At 36.9% G+C, this 18,542-nt stretch overlaps 2 protein-coding genes and 1 pseudogene across 3 annotated transcripts in view; 2 read left to right on the top strand and 1 right to left on the bottom strand.

Moving 5' to 3' along the window:
- Positions 1–998, top strand: part of LOC104744422 (putative metallophosphoesterase At3g03305) — a 4,251-nt gene extending 3,253 nt beyond the window's left edge. Inside the window, exons 4-5 of one of the 2 annotated variants that reach the window (XM_010465478.2) lie at positions 214–506; positions 618–998. In XM_010465478.2, the coding sequence (XP_010463780.1) occupies positions 214–506; positions 618–734 (410 nt within the window). In that variant the 3' untranslated portion in view covers positions 735–998. The remainder of the gene's footprint in view (positions 1–213; positions 507–617) is intronic. The other variant, XM_019237319.1, reaches the window with a different exon arrangement.
- LOC104744423 (putative F-box protein At1g77650) lies at positions 1,304–2,961 on the bottom strand. Its single transcript, XM_010465480.2, has one exon. The coding sequence runs from the start codon at positions 2,127–2,129 to the stop codon at positions 1,473–1,475; it is 657 nt and encodes a 218-aa protein (XP_010463782.1). The 5' UTR covers positions 2,130–2,961; the 3' UTR covers positions 1,304–1,472.
- LOC104744421 lies at positions 8,583–16,819 on the top strand (annotated as a pseudogene).

Genomic DNA, 18,542 nt, shown 5'->3' with positions numbered 1-18,542 from the left:
AGTACACTCTCAAGAAGTTTATTGCGAAGAAGGGACCAATTACACTTGTACTGTGGATTCTCCAAGACCTCTGCAGAATGCCTGTGGTATGGTTCGGTTACACGGCATACCTGTTCTATCTCATATTCTTTCCTTGGTTCTCTGGTGAAGTGTTTACTGATTCGGGGAACAGAACATACATGACTATTATGGGATGGGTGGTCAGTAGCTCAGGCGCAGATAAGAAACATGAATACATTGGACAACCCGATGTAATGGTACTGGTGATACCACATGTGATCTTTGTTGTTATCCCCAGTGTCGTGGTTGTGTGTTGTCTGGTTGCCGAGAGAGAAATGTACAAAGATCACATTCGTACCGTCTCTGGCAAGAAAGAGGATGACCATGTCCATGACTGGGGAAGGAAGAAGAGATCACAACGCCGGTCGCTGCTGTTCTCTAACAGAAGACTGTTTCGAAAATCGCTTTTGGTGGCTTCGTTGGCTCTATATTGGAAACATTTCAAGGTACTACTACGTCTATAGTTTATTTTCTGCTTTGCAATTGTCATCCGTTTTTTGCTGTTTTATTATATCTTCAATCACTAATGAAAGTAATTGTTTTTATTGACATAACAGAATTGCTGGGCTATAGCTAGAGCATATGAGATGAATGTGGTTCATTATCCAGGTTACAGCCTTGTAGTTCCTTTATTGCTACTCTATGTTATCTGGAAAACACATAAAGTTCCATGAGATATGAAAAGAACGCTCGGTAGAAATGTTGGTGAGTTATGAGAGTGATTTGATTTTTAGGGATTTTGTTGCATTTTTGTAATGTGTTGTTTGATAGAGTTGGGACATTATTTATAGAGTACAATTGGGAAAAACCGAATTTGAGAATCAGATTCCATTATAAGTGGCTTAACCAACAACTCTACCCCATTGGACTAATTAAAGATGTCTTCAGCAAAGTGTTTTCTTCTAGCACTATCAATCAAAGTTTACGAGTCTCCATCAGATAGGAAGAGTATTTTTAACAAGCTGCAAGTGCAATGTGTTTTCTTCTAGCACTGTGTATCAAAGTTTGTGATCATGAATCATATCGGATTTTGCTTTCGAATAATATTTGATCAACTTCATATCAGTCTTTTTTGGTCCATCAGTAATTGGCTTTTGCTGAATGTATGTGTGTGTGTGTGATTATGATAACGCGTCCGGTTCAGGCATCATGATATGAATCCAAAAGAAACCGCATACATACACACACACACATTACATCAACTGCTTTGTAATGCAACGAGACTATTTTGTAAAAAAAATTATAGTTGAAACATTTAACATATAGATAGAGAAGTGCACAAGTTTCATCACACAGCATATAAGCCAACACAAGAATAACAATAGAAAGACCATGACAAAAGCTTAAGAAAGAACATACATGAATTCTCTCATGCGAGAACAAGAGACACATAGAGAGTCTATTTTTGCGTCTTATTCTGGAAGAGGAACAAGACTCGGAACGTAAAGACTGCCACATCTATAAGTGCTACGGCCACGTGCATACCACAGTGGTCCTGTCTCAACTTGGTTTTTGATCTCACCTCCCTCACTAATTTCGTAAAAGCTGGGACAAGCAATATCATCATCCTTTATTTGTACATCATCTTTATCCTCCTCTTGGACAAGAAGTTTATCGCACCATAACATGAGACCACCACCACCACCATTGGTCTTGTCGTGGATAAAGTATGTGGGAATACTGTGAGCGTAGGCACGGGGATTCAATATAGGGAGATGAGGGTGAGTCACATTAAAATACTTAGTCCATGAGACAGCAGCAGCAGCATCAGTCACCTTGTTTGTGACCCAAACCTCGATCCTTGGGGTGTCGTCGTGTCCAACGCGGTGTTGATGCAATAAAGAAAGCCTATCTCCTCCGAAGCTTGACAAGACAAATAAATCAAGAGGCTCGTGGTGGACCAGATCCATCTCAATCTTAACGGGGAAATTAGAAGAACATGTTAAGGGCTTGAATGTCTCTTTGGAGAAATCGAAACTTTGGATGAACATTTGGGAGTAACTCCGCGCACTCCTGAGTTTAGCAAGCCAATACATGTTTCCCTTCATAGACACATACTGCCACAACATGATCCAATCGAAAGTAATAGCAGGAAAGACTCTCCAGAGTTTAGATTTGAAGTCATATATCTCATACTCAATACTAGTTGGGTAGTAGTGAAACTTCAAAACCTTGTAGTTGTGGTCATTATTGTCGTATCCAAAACCGTACTTATCAGAAGAATCGTAAGAAGCATGCAAGGGGGGTTCAATCCATTTGACTGCGCTGCTGCTGCTGCTGCTGCTGCTTAAAACCGGATTCCAAACTGCAAGCTTGCACCTTTCCTCGTTTCCGTCACGAAAAACGCATAGGCAATAATCCGTCGCAGTGAATAACAGAATTAAAACAATTATGAATTTCACTACCCACAATCAACTCGGACGGGAGTGGTAGAGTTAAGAGATCAAGGGTCACCGGATTCATGATTTGAAACGTAGTATGATGGATTCGAATGAACCGTCGTCCTGCATCATTTTCCTGGGAGAGATCCAAGTGTTTGTAGATGAATCTATTGTCCTTGAAGACATCGTACCATTCTTTGCACACCGACTTGGCTCGCATCACATCCTCGATCCGAATCCTGATAAGTATCTCTTCTTCTACCACCTCACGAGGCAGCGACGGCCAAAGCTTTTTTGTTTTTGACGAAGCCGCCGCCATGCGAGGACAAACAAATAAACTCTTAAAGTTTCAGTTTTGAACAGTAGAGGAAATTTTAAGAAACAAAGAGGAATGATATTTGACGGCGGGAGAAGAAAGCTGCTTCGAGAGAAAGAAGATTGATCGATCATATTGGGCTTCTATAATATTTTTATTTATTATTAGACTTTTGGGCTATTGATAACCCATTAGCACTCAAAACCCGATTTTTTTAGTTATAAATTTTTTGCTTTTTGTTTTTTTGGGTAAATTAAATTAATGAATGGTTGGATTCATTGTTTGACCCAAAGCGTATTGGTCAATTAGCTTTCCCTTAATCTGTTAAAGTGTTTTGATATGTGGGTAAATTAAGTTTGTTTGTCTGATTTTAAAGATCAAACTCTAACTCTAAAATTTTCAAGCTCATTGATTATCACCTTCCTTTTGGGTTATGGGTGTTATATTAAACTTGATTTTCGATTTCAAATATTGCATATTGTTTTGATGATGATATGTTATAAATCTCGACAAGGCATATTTCTTTCACCGTAAGGTTGCCGTAATTTTCTACCGGAGTTGTTGGGAGTTAGCTTTATAATGTTTATTTTATTGCAGTTAGATTGTTAATTTGGAATTAGTTTATTTTTATTTCAGAAATTTCCTATAATTTTCTTTTAGGTTGTCCATATTATTCTGTTTATTTTAGTATCTGAAAGGATTGATCATCATATTTGACGAAGCTCGGTAAATTTCGTATTTTATCAATCTATTACATCTCTAAATATATTTAATGAAATATGTCTTTTAGACTATTTGCAGTACTTTGTATACTATAAAGTATATATGTTAATAACCATTATCAAATGATAACTAGGAAAGAACACTAAAGCGCCAGATGGTACTTTGTGAATAATTATTTCCAAATCTCTGAAGGTTACAGCCGGTTTCATACACCACAAACCGAAACTAGCCCTGGAGTAATCTCATGTGACACAATAGTAAAACATAAAACACCATTAGTGATTACTAATGCATAATTTGTTCAATAAACATCATTTGTGAATACTAATGCATAGTTGTTCTATAAACTAGTTATTTGAAATTGTTTTTTACCAGAGCTTTGCAGAAACAGACGGTAATGTCTTTTGTTATCACTTATAAAAAGAGAATTCAAAAATAAAAAACAGCTCTGCATAAAAATGCGAAATTAGCTTCCCATACTCAAAATAATAAGTAAAACATAAAAAATGGTTAATACTGTTAAAAGGAATTAACAAATCTTCTAGTTTTTCAACCAGAAACTGAGCTAAACCAGAGTTAATTTAAAACTTTTCATGACTTAATAAAGGTAAAATTGTGACTACAAGTTTATATTCGATAGTATGTTTATATTTAATAGGTGAAAAATGTCATAAAAACTCTAAACTTATCAAAAATGTTGAAAAAAGCATGAACTTTGCTTGTGGGAATCGAACCCATCACCAATGAAGAGAACAACAAGTTAAGTAACCACTAGACTAGAGAACTTTATTGATGTTGTTACACAGACAAATATACTTATCCGCTTCTCTTTGTCTTTCTCTTTGTCTTTAGGGGATTTTGTTGCATTTTGTAATGTGTTTATTTGATAGAGTTAGGACATTATTTTCGCATCCAACAGTTATTTATTTATGCTGCTGATATACAATTACAAGTCTAATTCTTTTTATCTACATTATCAGCTCACAGCTTCCATACAAAAAAAAATTGCAATCAGTTCAATCTTTTCTCTTCACTTGTAGTAGTTGTATCATCCACTCCATATTTTAACTAATCCGATGAACTTTAAAAGAGAAATTAATAAGAATGGATAATTTTCAAAATTAATTCTAATGGTATTTGTCCACTTACGCCTAAAAAGGCGTGTGGGAGAACATAAAAATGTATCTAATGTTGGTTTCATGGCAGAGATGGGCTTACAGATTGTCGGCCTGATGAGGAAGCAATAATAATTAGTGGGCTCACCAAGCCTAATAGCAGAAAAAGCCCAGTGTGGCCCATTTCACACACGAAAGGGACAGAGGCGCCGCAATCTTTCCAGCTTTTACACCATTGATGCTTCCTTCTCCATCTGTATATTTTTTCATTGTTTGCAGCCTCCCATGATTTCGATTTCTGCGGCTTCCACATCAAGAGCTGGAGAAGCTGTGGACCAGTCTCAGGAAACAGAGAGTCAAGAGCTTGCAATGATTGCAGCAGCGGGTGCAGAAGAACTAAGGATTAAAAAGAAGAAAATAAGAGCTCTAGAGGAGAGCGCAAGAAGGGATGCAGAGGAGAGAAAGGAGCAAGTAAGGGTTGCACAGGAGAGACAGGAGAAACTAAGAGCTCTACGGGAGAAAGTAAGGGCTGTAGAGGAGAAAGTAAGGGCTTTAGAGGAGAAAGTAAGGGCTGTAGAGGAGGAGGTAAGGGGTGCAAAGGAGAGAGCAAGGGCTGCAGAGGAGAAAGTAAGGGCTTTTGGGTTGAGTCCGTTGGAAAAGCAAAAGTAGTAGATGCACAACGGGTAAAAGAATAGGGTGTGGATGATGATGTTTTAAATTTGTAGTGCATTAAGCGAAGTTTTTTATGCTTTCCTAACTAGTTATGTTTCATTTGAATTCATGTTTCAGATGAGTGTTCGATTTGAATCATGTTTAATTATGTTGGTATACTCTTAACATATTTTGATCAAGGAACTGAAACTTTCAAATAAGCAGGTTATCGAATTTACAAAATGTATTTTTTTTAGCACTCTTCACCTGCAATGACATGAGAGGATAACAAGGTGGCAACGAAATTCTTTCATAGGCTTTTAAAAGAAAAGAAAAAAAAGGTGCATAGAGACTTCAACTAGGCGTTGCTTGCCAAACAAGCCTGCGTATTTTTCATAATCCTCATTGCTTGTTTGCTAAGCTTTTCAAAAGCAGATACTTCCCGGAGGGTGAGTTTCTTAATTCTTCCCTTGGTGCTAAACCGTCCTATGCTTGGCGAAGCATCCTCTTTGGTAGAGATCTGTTACGCAAGGATCATTGGTAATGGTCGTTCCAAATTGTTATGGTCTGATCCTTTGGGATGGTGTAAGATGGAGACCTCCCTTGATGAAGCATTGCTTAGTCAACATTGATCTCAGAGTAGCCAGTATCATTGATACCATTAGAAGAGATTGGAATCGAGAACTTGTGCAGGATCGATCTGTTTTACCCAGATGATGTTGAGCTTATTTGCAAAAGTAAACCTCTTGTTGACAGAGAGGATTATTGGATTTGGCAACCTACTAGAAATGGTATCTTCTCAGCCTGAGAATCTCAGCCTACTACATTGCTTCCCAATCTCATCATGATGCTTCGCCGTGTTTTTCCTTGGATCCTCTAAGATATTATGGAAAAATCGGAATAAAAATGGTCTTTGAAGGGCTGACTATATATATATTATGGGATGGGTGGTCAGTAGCTCATCAGGCGCAGATAAGAAACATTATGAATACGTTGGACTACCCGATGTAATGGTTCTGGTGATACCACATGTGATCTTTGTTGTTATCCCCAGTGTCGTGGTTGTGTGTTGTCTGGTTGCCGAGAGAGAAATGTACAAAGATCACATTCGAACCATCTTTGGTAAGAAAGAGGACGACCATGACTGGGGAAGGAAGAAGAGATCACAACGCCGGTCGCTGCTATTCTCTAACAGAAGACTGTTTCGAAAATCACTCTTGGTGGCTTCGTTGGCTCTATATTGGAAACATTTCAAGGTACTACTACGTCTATAGTTTATTTTCTGCTTTGCAATTGTCATCCGTTTTTTGCTGTTTTATTATTTCTGCAATCACTACTGATTTAAGTAATTGTTTTTTTGTCATAACAGAATTGCTGGGCTATAGCTAGAGGCCTAGAGCATATGAGATGAATGTGGTTCATTATCCAGGTTACAGCCTTGTAGTTCCTTTTTTTTGCTACTCTATGTTATATTGATTGGATTAAATAAACATAATAATGATCTTTATATAATTATATGTTGGATCACAAAAAACTAAATATAATGATGAGTATACTGAAAATTGTATTACAATTTTTTTTGGAGGTAAGAGAGAATTAAGGTAAATTAAATTAATAATTGTAGTATAATAGTTTATTTCATTAAAACATTGCATACTTTTACAAATAAAATAAAATATGTAAGAAATAATCAAACATCTAAATAAATAATAAAGATGATTTCTTTAGCTTGACTGTCTTATTGTACAATGATCAAAAATAATATTTTTGATTCTACATGATAATTTTTTTGTATAGCCATCAAATTTTTATTATACATATGTAATTTAAAATTTAAAATAATAAGAAAACAAAGAAGTAAGACTATCCTCATTGGTGTTTGTAAGGGGTTTCTTAGAATTTTCCTTAGACCAAAATAATAATAAAATAAGCAACATTCTTCAACAAATCAAAGGAACATTTTCTTACTTGATACCTTCCTTTATATTATTAAAAAATGATTTAAGAAACAAAACAATGAGGACAGTCTAAGGAAACAATACATACCTCCTCAATCCTTACCTGCGAGTAAGATTAAAGAAGTATCTGAAAGGATCGATCAAGTCTCTTATTTGATCAATCTATTACATCTCTAAATATATTTAATGAAATATGTATTCTAAACAAAGATTTTCTATAGCTGGGTTCATTGACCTTGATGAACCTAATTTAATTGGTATGTCTGTTCTACTATATTTAAACCTTCTTTGATTAGATTTGTTTAATTTTTCAAATATTTCTTCATTGTTTGAAGGCCATAAACTAAGATAAACCAGATTTATTTAAAACTTTTCATGACTTAATAAAGTTATATTAGTGATTACAAGTTTATATTCAATAGTTTATATTTAATAGGGAAAAAATGTCATAAAAATTCTAAACATATCAAAAGTGTTGAAAAAACCAGGTTGTGTTAGATTAAATAGCTAACTTTAGTTGATTTTCTAACTAAATGGTTAATTTTTATTGGCTTGACCAAAAAAAACACATCCTCAAGTCAATTGACAAAAAAAATAAAGTCAACGTTAACACTGGCAATCGAACTCATCACCCAACGAGGACAGCAATAGAGAAATTTATTGAAATTGTTACACAGACAAATATACTTATGTCGCTTCACTTTCTCTTTCCCTTTAGGGATTTTGTTGCATTTTTGTAATGTGTTGTTTCATAGAGTTGGGACATTATTTATAGAGTACAATTGGGAAAAACCAAACTTGAGAATCAGATTCCATTATAAGTGGCTCAAACCAACAACTTACCATTGGACTAATTTAAAGATATCTTTAGCAAAGTAATATTCCTTAAACCAATTCTTAAAAAAAAAAGCATATTTATCTTTACAAATAATTATTCTGTATCCTTTTGCTTTTTTTATTTTTAACAGCTGGACCAAAAGTAAAAAAAGCGGTTTAGCTCTCTATCCGCCGGTAAAAAATATACTCACTAGAATAAAATAAGGAATGACGTCAGCAAAAGCGTGATGTGTCACTGTGAACTCACATCAAAATCATACGTCGCCGTAACAGTCAAACTCCTAATTAAATTCTTCTTCCTGAAACAATTTTCAAGTTTTTAATTTTCGGAAACATCCATCATTCAGTGGAGTTAAGTTTTTCTTTAATTAATCAAAATTAAATTTAAAAGTCGCTATCGCTTTGATCAATTCATTCGTCCGTCTCCCTAATAATACCTTTCTTCTTCTTCTTCTTCTTCAGTAAGCTTCCTCTCCGCCACTGTCTGTATCTGAAAGACTACTTTTTTTTTTTTTTTTTTAAAAAANNTTTTTTTTTTTTTTTTTTGAAAAAAATCGCTGCTTTATTTATCCCATTCGAGGTTTTCTTCTTTTTTCTTTCTTATTTTGATTTTAGAATCCGACCCTTGTGAATGAAAGCTGCAAAACGTTTGCGATTTCTTCTTATTTAGCTTTTGCGTTATTGCTCCTTCTTCTTACTCAACTAGTGATATTTGTTTCTAAATTAGGTTTTATTTTGCAATTTTTATCAGTCTAAGTCTATGTTATAGATGACAATGGATGCTGATGTGATGGAAACTGAGACCATTGATCAAGTCGTCTCTGCCTCTCCTCTCCAATTTGCAAGAAGGTTTTGTTTTTTTTTTCCTTATGTATTCAAGTCTCTGTTTTTGCTTTCCTCAGAGAAGCCATCTAATATTTGATGTTTTTTTTATATTATTACCCAGTTATCAGGTTGAGGCTCTTGATAAAGCTATCAATCAAAACACTATTGTCTTCTTGGAGACTGGTTCTGGCAAGACCCTTATTGCCATTATGCTTCTTCGTAACTATGCCTACCTTTTTCGCAAGCCTTCACCTTGCTTCTCTGTCTTCTTGGTTCCTCAAGTTGTTCTTGTCACTCAGGTTTCTTTCTATTAACTCCTATAGTGTATACATAAAATGTGATATGCATCAGTTCTTGTCCTTTTTGTTCTACAATTTTAAGTATTAAAGATTGCTGCTTTTTTCCAAATTTAGAAACATTACTGTCACTTTCTCCATTATTGGTGTGAGACTGAGATAGATATAAAAGAATAATGTACAGATTTTTTTACTTTTGTGCTTGTGTGTTTTACGCAGCAAGCAGAAGCACTGAAGATGCATACTGATCTACAAGTTGGTATGTATTGGGGAGACATGGGGGTTGACTTTTGGGATTCTTCAACTTGGAAACAACAAGTCGACAAATATGAGGTCTCCTTTCCTTATTTTGACCACTCACATTCTCATTTATTTTTCATTCACACTAATTTTAGATGGATTAATTGCTCGCCATTTCATGAGTCTGTCTCAGACTTATATATGAATTTTGCCATATTGATTTTGTGTTTCCTACTATCTGAAGCTAGTTTCTGCTAGGCACTACTTAGGTTTCATGTTTGCTCTGGTTGCACATCCATATAGGCCCACATTTTCAAACCGTTTGGAGTTTCAAGTGTTCACTCTGTTTATTTTTTTTCTCACTTGGTTTCACAAGTGCAGGTTCTGGTGATGACCCCTGCCATTTTGCTCGATGCTTTGAGGCATAGTTTTCTGAACTTCAGCATGATCAAGGTTCTAATAGTTGATGAGTGCCATCATGCTGGGGGAAAACACCCCTATGCTTGTATCATGAGGGTGAGAACGAAAAGATTCTCCTAGCTAGAGAACTCAGACCTGAATGAAATCTCATTGAAACATATGAAATTTCTAGTTTACAATGTAACTTTGCTCCTTTTGACAGCATAGCTCCCTTTTTATGCAGGAGTTTTATCACAAGGAGTTAAATTCTGGAACTTCTGATCTTCCACGGATATTTGGGATGACTGCATCCCTTGTGAAAACAAAAGGTATATATGCATTTAACATTCTTTCTTGATTGGATTTATACATTATATTTTTCCGTTTTGTTGTTGTCTTTTCAAGTTTGGTTTTCTTCTTTGTCATTTTTTTTTTTCTTTCTCTCAACTAAGGTGAAAATCTGGATAGCTACTGGAAGAAGATTCATGAACTCGAAACTCTAATGAATTCAAAGGTTGCTTCTTTTCTTTGTCTTGAAATTTTGGTATTGTCTCTCCTGTTAATATGATTTTGAGTTACAGATAATGAATTATTTTTTTGTTCTAACCTATCAAAGGTGCCATTAGAATTAGAAACTCTTACTTAAGATTGATTTTTTGTTTGGCATACTGACTACAGAGTCATTGCAAATATTTGTTGTTCGTTTATTTTTCGTTCCAACAGTGAGAATACATCATTGGTATCTGATGCAGAAGCATCATATTTCTTAGTTACCATTTTGAACTGCAGCAAGAGTGTTGATTCTCAAGTGCTTGGCCTGTCTCAATATTTATAAAACTGAACCATATTTTCATTTTGAAAAGGAAATAAAATTATAGGCTGGTTTTATCTTGCATACTCCATCATAATAATAAATTTGTTTGATTATTAAAGGTCTATACCTGTGAGAATGAGTCTGTGCTGGCTGGGTTTGTCCCCTTTTCTACACCAAGGTTCAAGTTCTACCAGCACATGGAAATATCAAATAACAAACGAGCAAGCTTGGTAGAGAAGCTAAAAAAACTAACAATGAAGGTACGTGAACTAAGGATTAAAGTTTGTATGATGAATTTTTTTGGGTTTTGAATCAAAAAATCATAGAATGGACCTTTTTTGAGTCTTTTAGAATGTAGCTCATATTTATGATCATTCTTGTGTCATACTCTATTGAAATTGTTAACTGATGGTAGACTTATTTTCAGCATCGCTTATCCCTTTCAACCTTGGATCTCAAACCCTCTACTGTTGATTCTATAAAGAAGAGACTGTCGAAGATCGAGTTAACTCTAACATATTGTTTGGATGATCTCGGAATTTTGCTGGCGCAGAAGGTATATTTTTTCGTGGTGCTGCTTTAAGGTTTTAGATTACATAAGAAAGTAAGGAGTATGGTAATATTTGTGATTTTTACAACAGGCTGCTCAGTCATTGTCAGCCAGTCAGAATGATTTTTTCTTGTGGGGCGAACTAAACATGTTTAGCCTGACCTTGGTTAAAAAATTCTGTTCTGATGCTTCACAGGCGTTTTTGGCTGACATACCTCATGGTAATTTTTTGTTTCCTGACATGTTATGTTTGAAGATTTATTCATTTCTTTAATTTTCTCACCTCTTTGGTTCTTTTCATGTGCAAATAGGTCGTGATTGGACTGTTTCTAGCATTAAAGGAAATGTGGAGGAAGGTCTCCTAACATCAAAAACAGTCTGCCTCGTTGAGACTCTTCTTGGTTACAGGTTTGGATCGCAGACACAGTTTTTTTTTCTGCTTATTATACTGGTGTTTGAGATGACGATCTGAAATGAAAAACCTTGAATGTTTGACATTGCTTAAATCAACTCATATTGGAGTACTGTACAATGCCTTTTTTCAAACCTTTGGTTTTTTTTCCAATTCTGTTCCTCTCAATTTTTATTGATACAGCTCCTTGGAGAACATACGGTGCATCATATTTGTGGATAGGGTGATAACAGCCATTGTACTGGAATCCCTTTTAGCTGAGATTCTTCCAAATTGTAATAACTGGAAAACCAAGTACGTTGCAGGAAATAACTCTGGTCTGCAAAATCAAACTCGGAAGAAGCAAAATGAAATTGTGGAAGATTTCCGGAAAGGCTTGGTATGGTCGAGTTCCTGTGAACTGTTGTAATTATCTGCTTACTGTTATCTTTAGTTCTGAGTAACCTGTTCTTATTTGTAGGTAAACATTATTGTAGCAACATCTATTCTAGAGGAGGGTCTAGATGTTCAAAGTTGCAATCTTGTTATCAGATTTGACCCTGCATCCAACATTTGCAGTTTCATACAGTCTCGTGGGCGTGCTAGGATGCAAAATTCAGATTATTTGATGATGGTGGAAAGGTATGTTACATATTTCGCTGGTCTTCATAGAGTTTACAGCCCCATGCTTAACAGAATCTAATTTATTTCTAACTCATTTGCCACTGCCAGCGGAGATCTGTTAACACAATCTCGGTTAAAGAAATATCTTTCTGGTGGGAAAAGAATGCGTGAGGAGTCTTTGCATCATTCTCTTGTTCCCTGTCCACCTCTTCCAGATGATTTAGACGAACTATTCTTCCGCGTCGAAAGTACTGGCGCAACTGTAACTCTTAGCTCAAGCGTCAGCTTAATATATCATTACTGCTCAAGGCTCCCATCAGATGAGTTAGTCCAATACCAGCTTCATCACATATTTTTCCTTTATTTAAAACTTTGCTTCTTTATATTTCCTTTCTGATGTTTGTTTCTCTTCTTGAAAAGGTACTTCAAACCAGCTCCTAGATTCGATATAAACAAGGATCTGGGGATTTGCACCCTTTACCTTCCTAAGAGCTGCCCAGTAAAAGAAGTTAAAGCTCAAGCAAATAGTAAAGTGTTAAAACAAATTGTCTGTCTAGAAGCTTGCATTCAACTGCACGAAGTCGGAGCTCTAAGTGATCATCTTGTGCCGGACATGGTTGTGGCGGAAACTGTCGCACAAAAACTCGGTAAAATCTTCTGCACATATGTAAATTTGGGCTGTATAATAAATCTCTCGTTTAATGAGGTTTGAGTTTGCAGAGAAAATCCACTATAACACAGTACAGCCATGTTACTTCCCCCCAGAGCTAGTCTCCCAGTTTTCAGCACAGCCGCAGACAACATACCACTTCTACTCAATAAGAATGGAGCCAAACTCTCCAAGAAAATTTCATCTAAACGATGTTNACATCCCATCTGTTATGCAACGCATTGAATCTTTGCTTATAGCATACAACCTGAAGAAGAGCATCCCAAAAGTCAATATTCCAACCATCAAGGTAGAACTTGGGACTTCCAAACTGATACACATATTGTATGGTTTTTCATTTTGTTTTTTTTTTGCATCAAATGCTTTTGGTTTACTTGTGAGTACAGGTTCTGGAAGCTATAACGACANCTCATTTAAAACTCGTAGGAAATCATTTCTCGTTTGAAGTTCAAATTTGAGCCGTCTCTGTATTTTCTTTTGTTCAGGTCCTTGTGTGTAGAAGATTTCAGATAACTCTTTTCCGAGTTCTTTTAGATCACAATGTGGAAAATTTGATGGAGGCTTTGGATGGATTGCATCTCAGAGATGGGGTAGCACTTGATTATCTACTACTTCCATCCACTTATTCTCATGAAACATCTCTTATTGATTGGGCGGTAATCAGATCCGTGAATCTAACTTGTCATAAAGCTTTGGAAAAACACTTAAATTGTTCTGCCACCGGTGCTTCTCGCGTGCTACATACAAAAGACGGCTTGTTTTGTACTTGTGTCGTACAAAATGCATTGGTTTACACACCACATAACGGATATGTCTACTGCACGAATGGCATTCTTAACAATCTAAACGCGAATTCGTTATTGACGAAGAGAGAGACTGGCGATAAGACTTATATTGAGTACTATGAGAAACGGTACATATAAGTTTACACATTCCAATATGTTCTCACTATTGATATATTTGTTGCTCCTTTTATTCTATTTTTAGATGCTGAATTCTATAATCTTGTTGCAGGCATGGGATTCAGTTAAATTTTTTGGATGAACCCCTTCTGAATGGAAGACACATTTTCACGCTGCATAATTATCTCCACATGACCAAGAAGAAAAAGGAGAAAGGTATAATCTTTAGCCACAGTCTGTGATTGAGTTCATCATGATGTCATGTTGAATTCCTTATTATATTCTTTTTACTGCAGACCATGACAGAGAGTTTGTCGAACTACCTCCTGAACTGTGTCATATCATTTTGTCCCCAATATCAGTTGATATGATCTATTCATATACTTACATCCCATCTGTTATGCAACGCATTGAATCTTTGCTTATAGCATACAACCTGAAGAAGAGCATCCCAAAAGTCAATATTCCAACCATCAAGGTAGAACTTGGGACTTCCAAACTGATACACATATTGTATGGTTTTTCATTTTGTTTTTTTTTTGCATCAAATGCTTTTGGTTTACTTGTGAGTACAGGTTCTGGAAGCTATAACGACAAAAAAGTGCCAAGATCAGTTTCACCTGGAATCACTAGAAACTCTTGGTGACTCATTTCTGAAATACGCTGTTTGTCAGCAACTATTCCAACACTGTCATACTCACCATGAGGGTCTTCTTAGCACGAAGAAAGATGGAATGATTTCAAATGTTATGCTCTGCAAACTTGGTTGTGAGCAGAAACTTCAGGTAAACATTCTTCAGTCTTAACAACTCTCGAACTGCTGGAATGAAGTACCCAGTGCATCGAGGCTCTATAGAAATGTTTAGATCTCAGCAGTTTGACTATCAAATTATTTCATGTAGTTAGTAGTAAAATTGTAAAATTTTCTTCTTTGAATACAGGGATTTATCCGCAATGAGTGTTTTGAACCTAGATGTTGGATGGTTCCTGGTCAATCATCTTCAGCTTATACTCTTGTTAATGATACCCTACCTGAGTCTAGAAACATATACGTTANGCCACAGTCTGTGATTGAGTTCATCATGATGTCATGTTGAATTCCTTATTATATTCTTTTTACTGCAGACCATGACAGAGAGTTTGTCGAACTACCTCCTGAACTGTGTCATATCATTTTGTCCCCAATATCAGTTGATATGATCTATTCATATACTTACATCCCATCTGTTATGCAACGCATTGAATCTTTGCTTATAGCATACAACCTGAAGAAGAGCATCCCAAAAGTCAATATTCCAACCATCAAGGTAGAACTTGGGACTTCCAAACTGATACACATATTGTATGGTTTTTCATTTTGTTTTTTTTTTGCATCAAATGCTTTTGGTTTACTTGTGAGTACAGGTTCTGGAAGCTATAACGACAAAAAAGTGCCAAGATCAGTTTCACCTGGAATCACTAGAAACTCTTGGTGACTCATTTCTGAAATACGCTGTTTGTCAGCAACTATTCCAACACTGTCATACTCACCATGAGGGTCTTCTTAGCACGAAGAAAGATGGAATGATTTCAAATGTTATGCTCTGCAAACTTGGTTGTGAGCAGAAACTTCAGGTAAACATTCTTCAGTCTTAACAACTCTCGAACTGCTGGAATGAAGTACCCAGTGCATCGAGGCTCTATAGAAATGTTTAGATCTCAGCAGTTTGACTATCAAATTATTTCATGTAGTTAGTGTTAAAATTGTAAAATTTTCTTCTTTGAATACAGGGATTTATCCGCAATGAGTGTTTTGAACCTAGATGTTGGATGGTTCCTGGTCAATCATCTTCAGCTTATACTCTTGTTAATGATACCCTACCTGAGTCTAGAAACATATACGTTACTAGTAGGAGGAATTTGAAACGCAAGAGTGTGGCTGATGTTGTAGAATCACTAATTGGTGCATATCTCAGCGAGGGAGGTGAACTTGCAGCTTTGTCGTTCATGAATTGGGCGGGTATAAAGATCGATTTCACAACTACGAAGATCGAACGAGAGTCCCAAATACAAGCAGAGAAGCTTGTGAATGTAGGTTATATGGAGTCGTTGTTGAAATACAAATTTGAGGACAAGTCTCTTCTAGTTGAAGCATTGACTCATGGTTCATACATGATTCCTGAAATTCCAAGATGCTATCAGGTCCGATGATGGCTTCTCGATACTAGTTTGCTTTATTTTCTTTTGGCGTTTTGAATAATACTAATTTGACTCTACCGCAGCGGTTGGAGTTCCTCGGTGACTCGGTATTGGATTATCTCATAACAAAACATCTTTACGACAAATATCCTTGCATGACTCCTGGACTGCTAACCGACATGCGATCAGCTTCTGTTAACAATGAATGCTATGCTCAAGTGGCGGTGAAAGCAAACCTGCACAAACACATCCTGCATGCGTCTCATGATCTCCACAAGCACATCTCTAGAACAGTCAGTGAGTTTGAACGGTCGGCTTTGCAATCCACTTTCGGATGGGAATCCGATGTATCTTTTCCTAAGGTAACACATTTTGAAAACAAGTACCTTAACTTCTACCTTTATTTTCTTTTTTGTTTTCTCACTGTCTTTGCCAATGTCAGGTTCTTGGAGATGTGATAGAATCTTTAGCAGGCGCGATATTTGTAGACTCAGGTTACAACAAGGGTGTAGTGTTTGCGAGCATTAAACCACTATTAGGTTGTATGATAACTCCAGAGACTGTCAAGTTGCATCCTGTGAGAGAGTTGACAGAATTATGCCAGAAAGCGCAGTTTGAGTTGAGCAAAGCGAAAGGTTTCAAGAATGGTGAAGCTTATTTCACTGTTGAGGTGAAAGCTAAGGAAATGAGTTTTGCTCACACAGCAAAGGCCTCTGATAAGAAAATGGCCAAGAAATTGGCTTACAAACATGTCTTGAATTCACTTACAGAGTCTCTTCTTGCCTCCTAGATTTCTCTTCTCTTGTGGAAACTGAATTATTAGAGCTTTGACTCTCTCTTTCTATTGGCTATTAATAATAATTACCGTCATTATTATTTTTTGGTTAAATTTTTATTCCATTGATCATTATATTAATTCTATTCCCCCAGAGATCTCATGTATAATTCTTGATTAGAAAAAATTCTTAGTGACGTTTGGTTGTGAATTGTGATCTAGGAGGCACCGAGTTGAGAAATGCCCTATTTTATATATAAGGATTAAAACAGAGGATTTGAGAAAGAAACCCTAAATTGTGGACAGAAAAAGACGTGCGTGCCAAGGATTCTGCGGGCGGTCATGTTGGCAAGGAGGACATCCAAAGTAGCTGGTTTCGGAATGTCGCAGGTAAGCTTCTTTGACCTACTTCTCGTCGTCTCTGTGTGTTTTTGTTTTGATAGAATTCATATCTGTCGATGTCAGATTCGAAGTGGGATTCGTTTGTTGACGACGGCTATGACGTCATCATCTTTGCCTTCGTACCCGTATCTGTTGCTTCACATGGATGATGTTGTCGGAAACGGAGACTCTCCCGCCGCCGCCGGCAGTGAGACAGAGACAGAGAGAGTCGTGAATTTCAATTTCTACGATTTGGTGAAGAAGAGGCGAGTGACCATGGAAGAGGAGCAGAGGATCCCCGAAAGCATCTACCTTTCTCGAAACGTCGGATCTTCACGTGGCTGGATGATACGAATGAACAACGAAGATCTATCCGTACATGTTACCAACATGTTTCATCCCTCAGTTCCTAAATCCTCTCGCAAGGTCATCTCTCTGCCTCCCCTTCTTCCTTTGCCTCATTCTCTCGACCCTTCGGAGTCCACGCCTTTGACTGAGCTTGTTCGTAACGTATCTCTCTCATCTTCCCCTGACCAAGAAGACTGCATTGTGGCCGTTAAGTTTTGGGGAAGCTGTATCTCCTTTTGTAGACGACGTGATGACTCGTCGTGGTCATGGTCACACATTAACTCTCTTCCCCTGGATTTCAACGCTTCCTCCCTCATTTACTCCAACACAGCTTCGATATTCTACATCACGCCGTGGACTTTATTCGGACATGACTCCGACTGCTTGAAACCTAAGGGTTTCCCTCTTGTTGCTTATGTCCTGCTACTCGATTTTGAGCGACCGTGGAAGAGGTCGGATTCCGAGCATAAGCTGCTGCGAGGGTCCCACGACGGCAGGTACTTGGTGGAGACACCCTCCGGCGAGATTATTACCATCCTGCGTGAAATCAGTGAAGAATGGCATCTTGTTCTGCAGGGAGGAATCTGATGTTTATGTGGTAGAGACCAAGCGGTTTGAGCTGTACAAGCACGACTTGAGCGAAGGAACCGTGTCTTACGTGGGAGACATTGGAGATCTCTGCATTTTCTTTGGTAAGAACGAGCCTTTCTGTATCCCTGCCAGTATGTACCCTGGCCTTAAGCCTAACTCCATCTACTTCACCGAGAAGACTCAGGTAGCTGTGTATGATATTGCCACCCACAACATTAATGAACTACTCCCTCATCAAGAGCATCTGATTACACCTTTTTGGCTTCCCCCAATCCTTGACAAGTAATCTCAGTGCTAAAAAGTTCACATCAAGTGTTAGTCCTCCTCCTCCTGGATTTGCAAGCTCTAGTATGACTAGGATAATAAGATACATCATTGTATCTTATCTATACAAGATTTCAGTTATGTCTTAACTCTTAGCATCAAGACCTAGGTCTCTGGATCTGATGTTGTAAGTTTAGGGTACTACTCTTATAATGGGTTTTCATCATCACTGTTTTTTTTTTTTTTTTTTTTT

This window comes from Camelina sativa, chromosome 15 (assembly GCF_000633955.1).
Source record: "Camelina sativa cultivar DH55 chromosome 15, Cs, whole genome shotgun sequence".
NCBI lineage: Eukaryota > Viridiplantae > Streptophyta > Magnoliopsida > Brassicales > Brassicaceae > Camelina > Camelina sativa.
The sequence above is the reverse complement of the archived record's forward strand: the minus strand, read 5'-3'. Positions and strand labels throughout refer to the sequence as shown.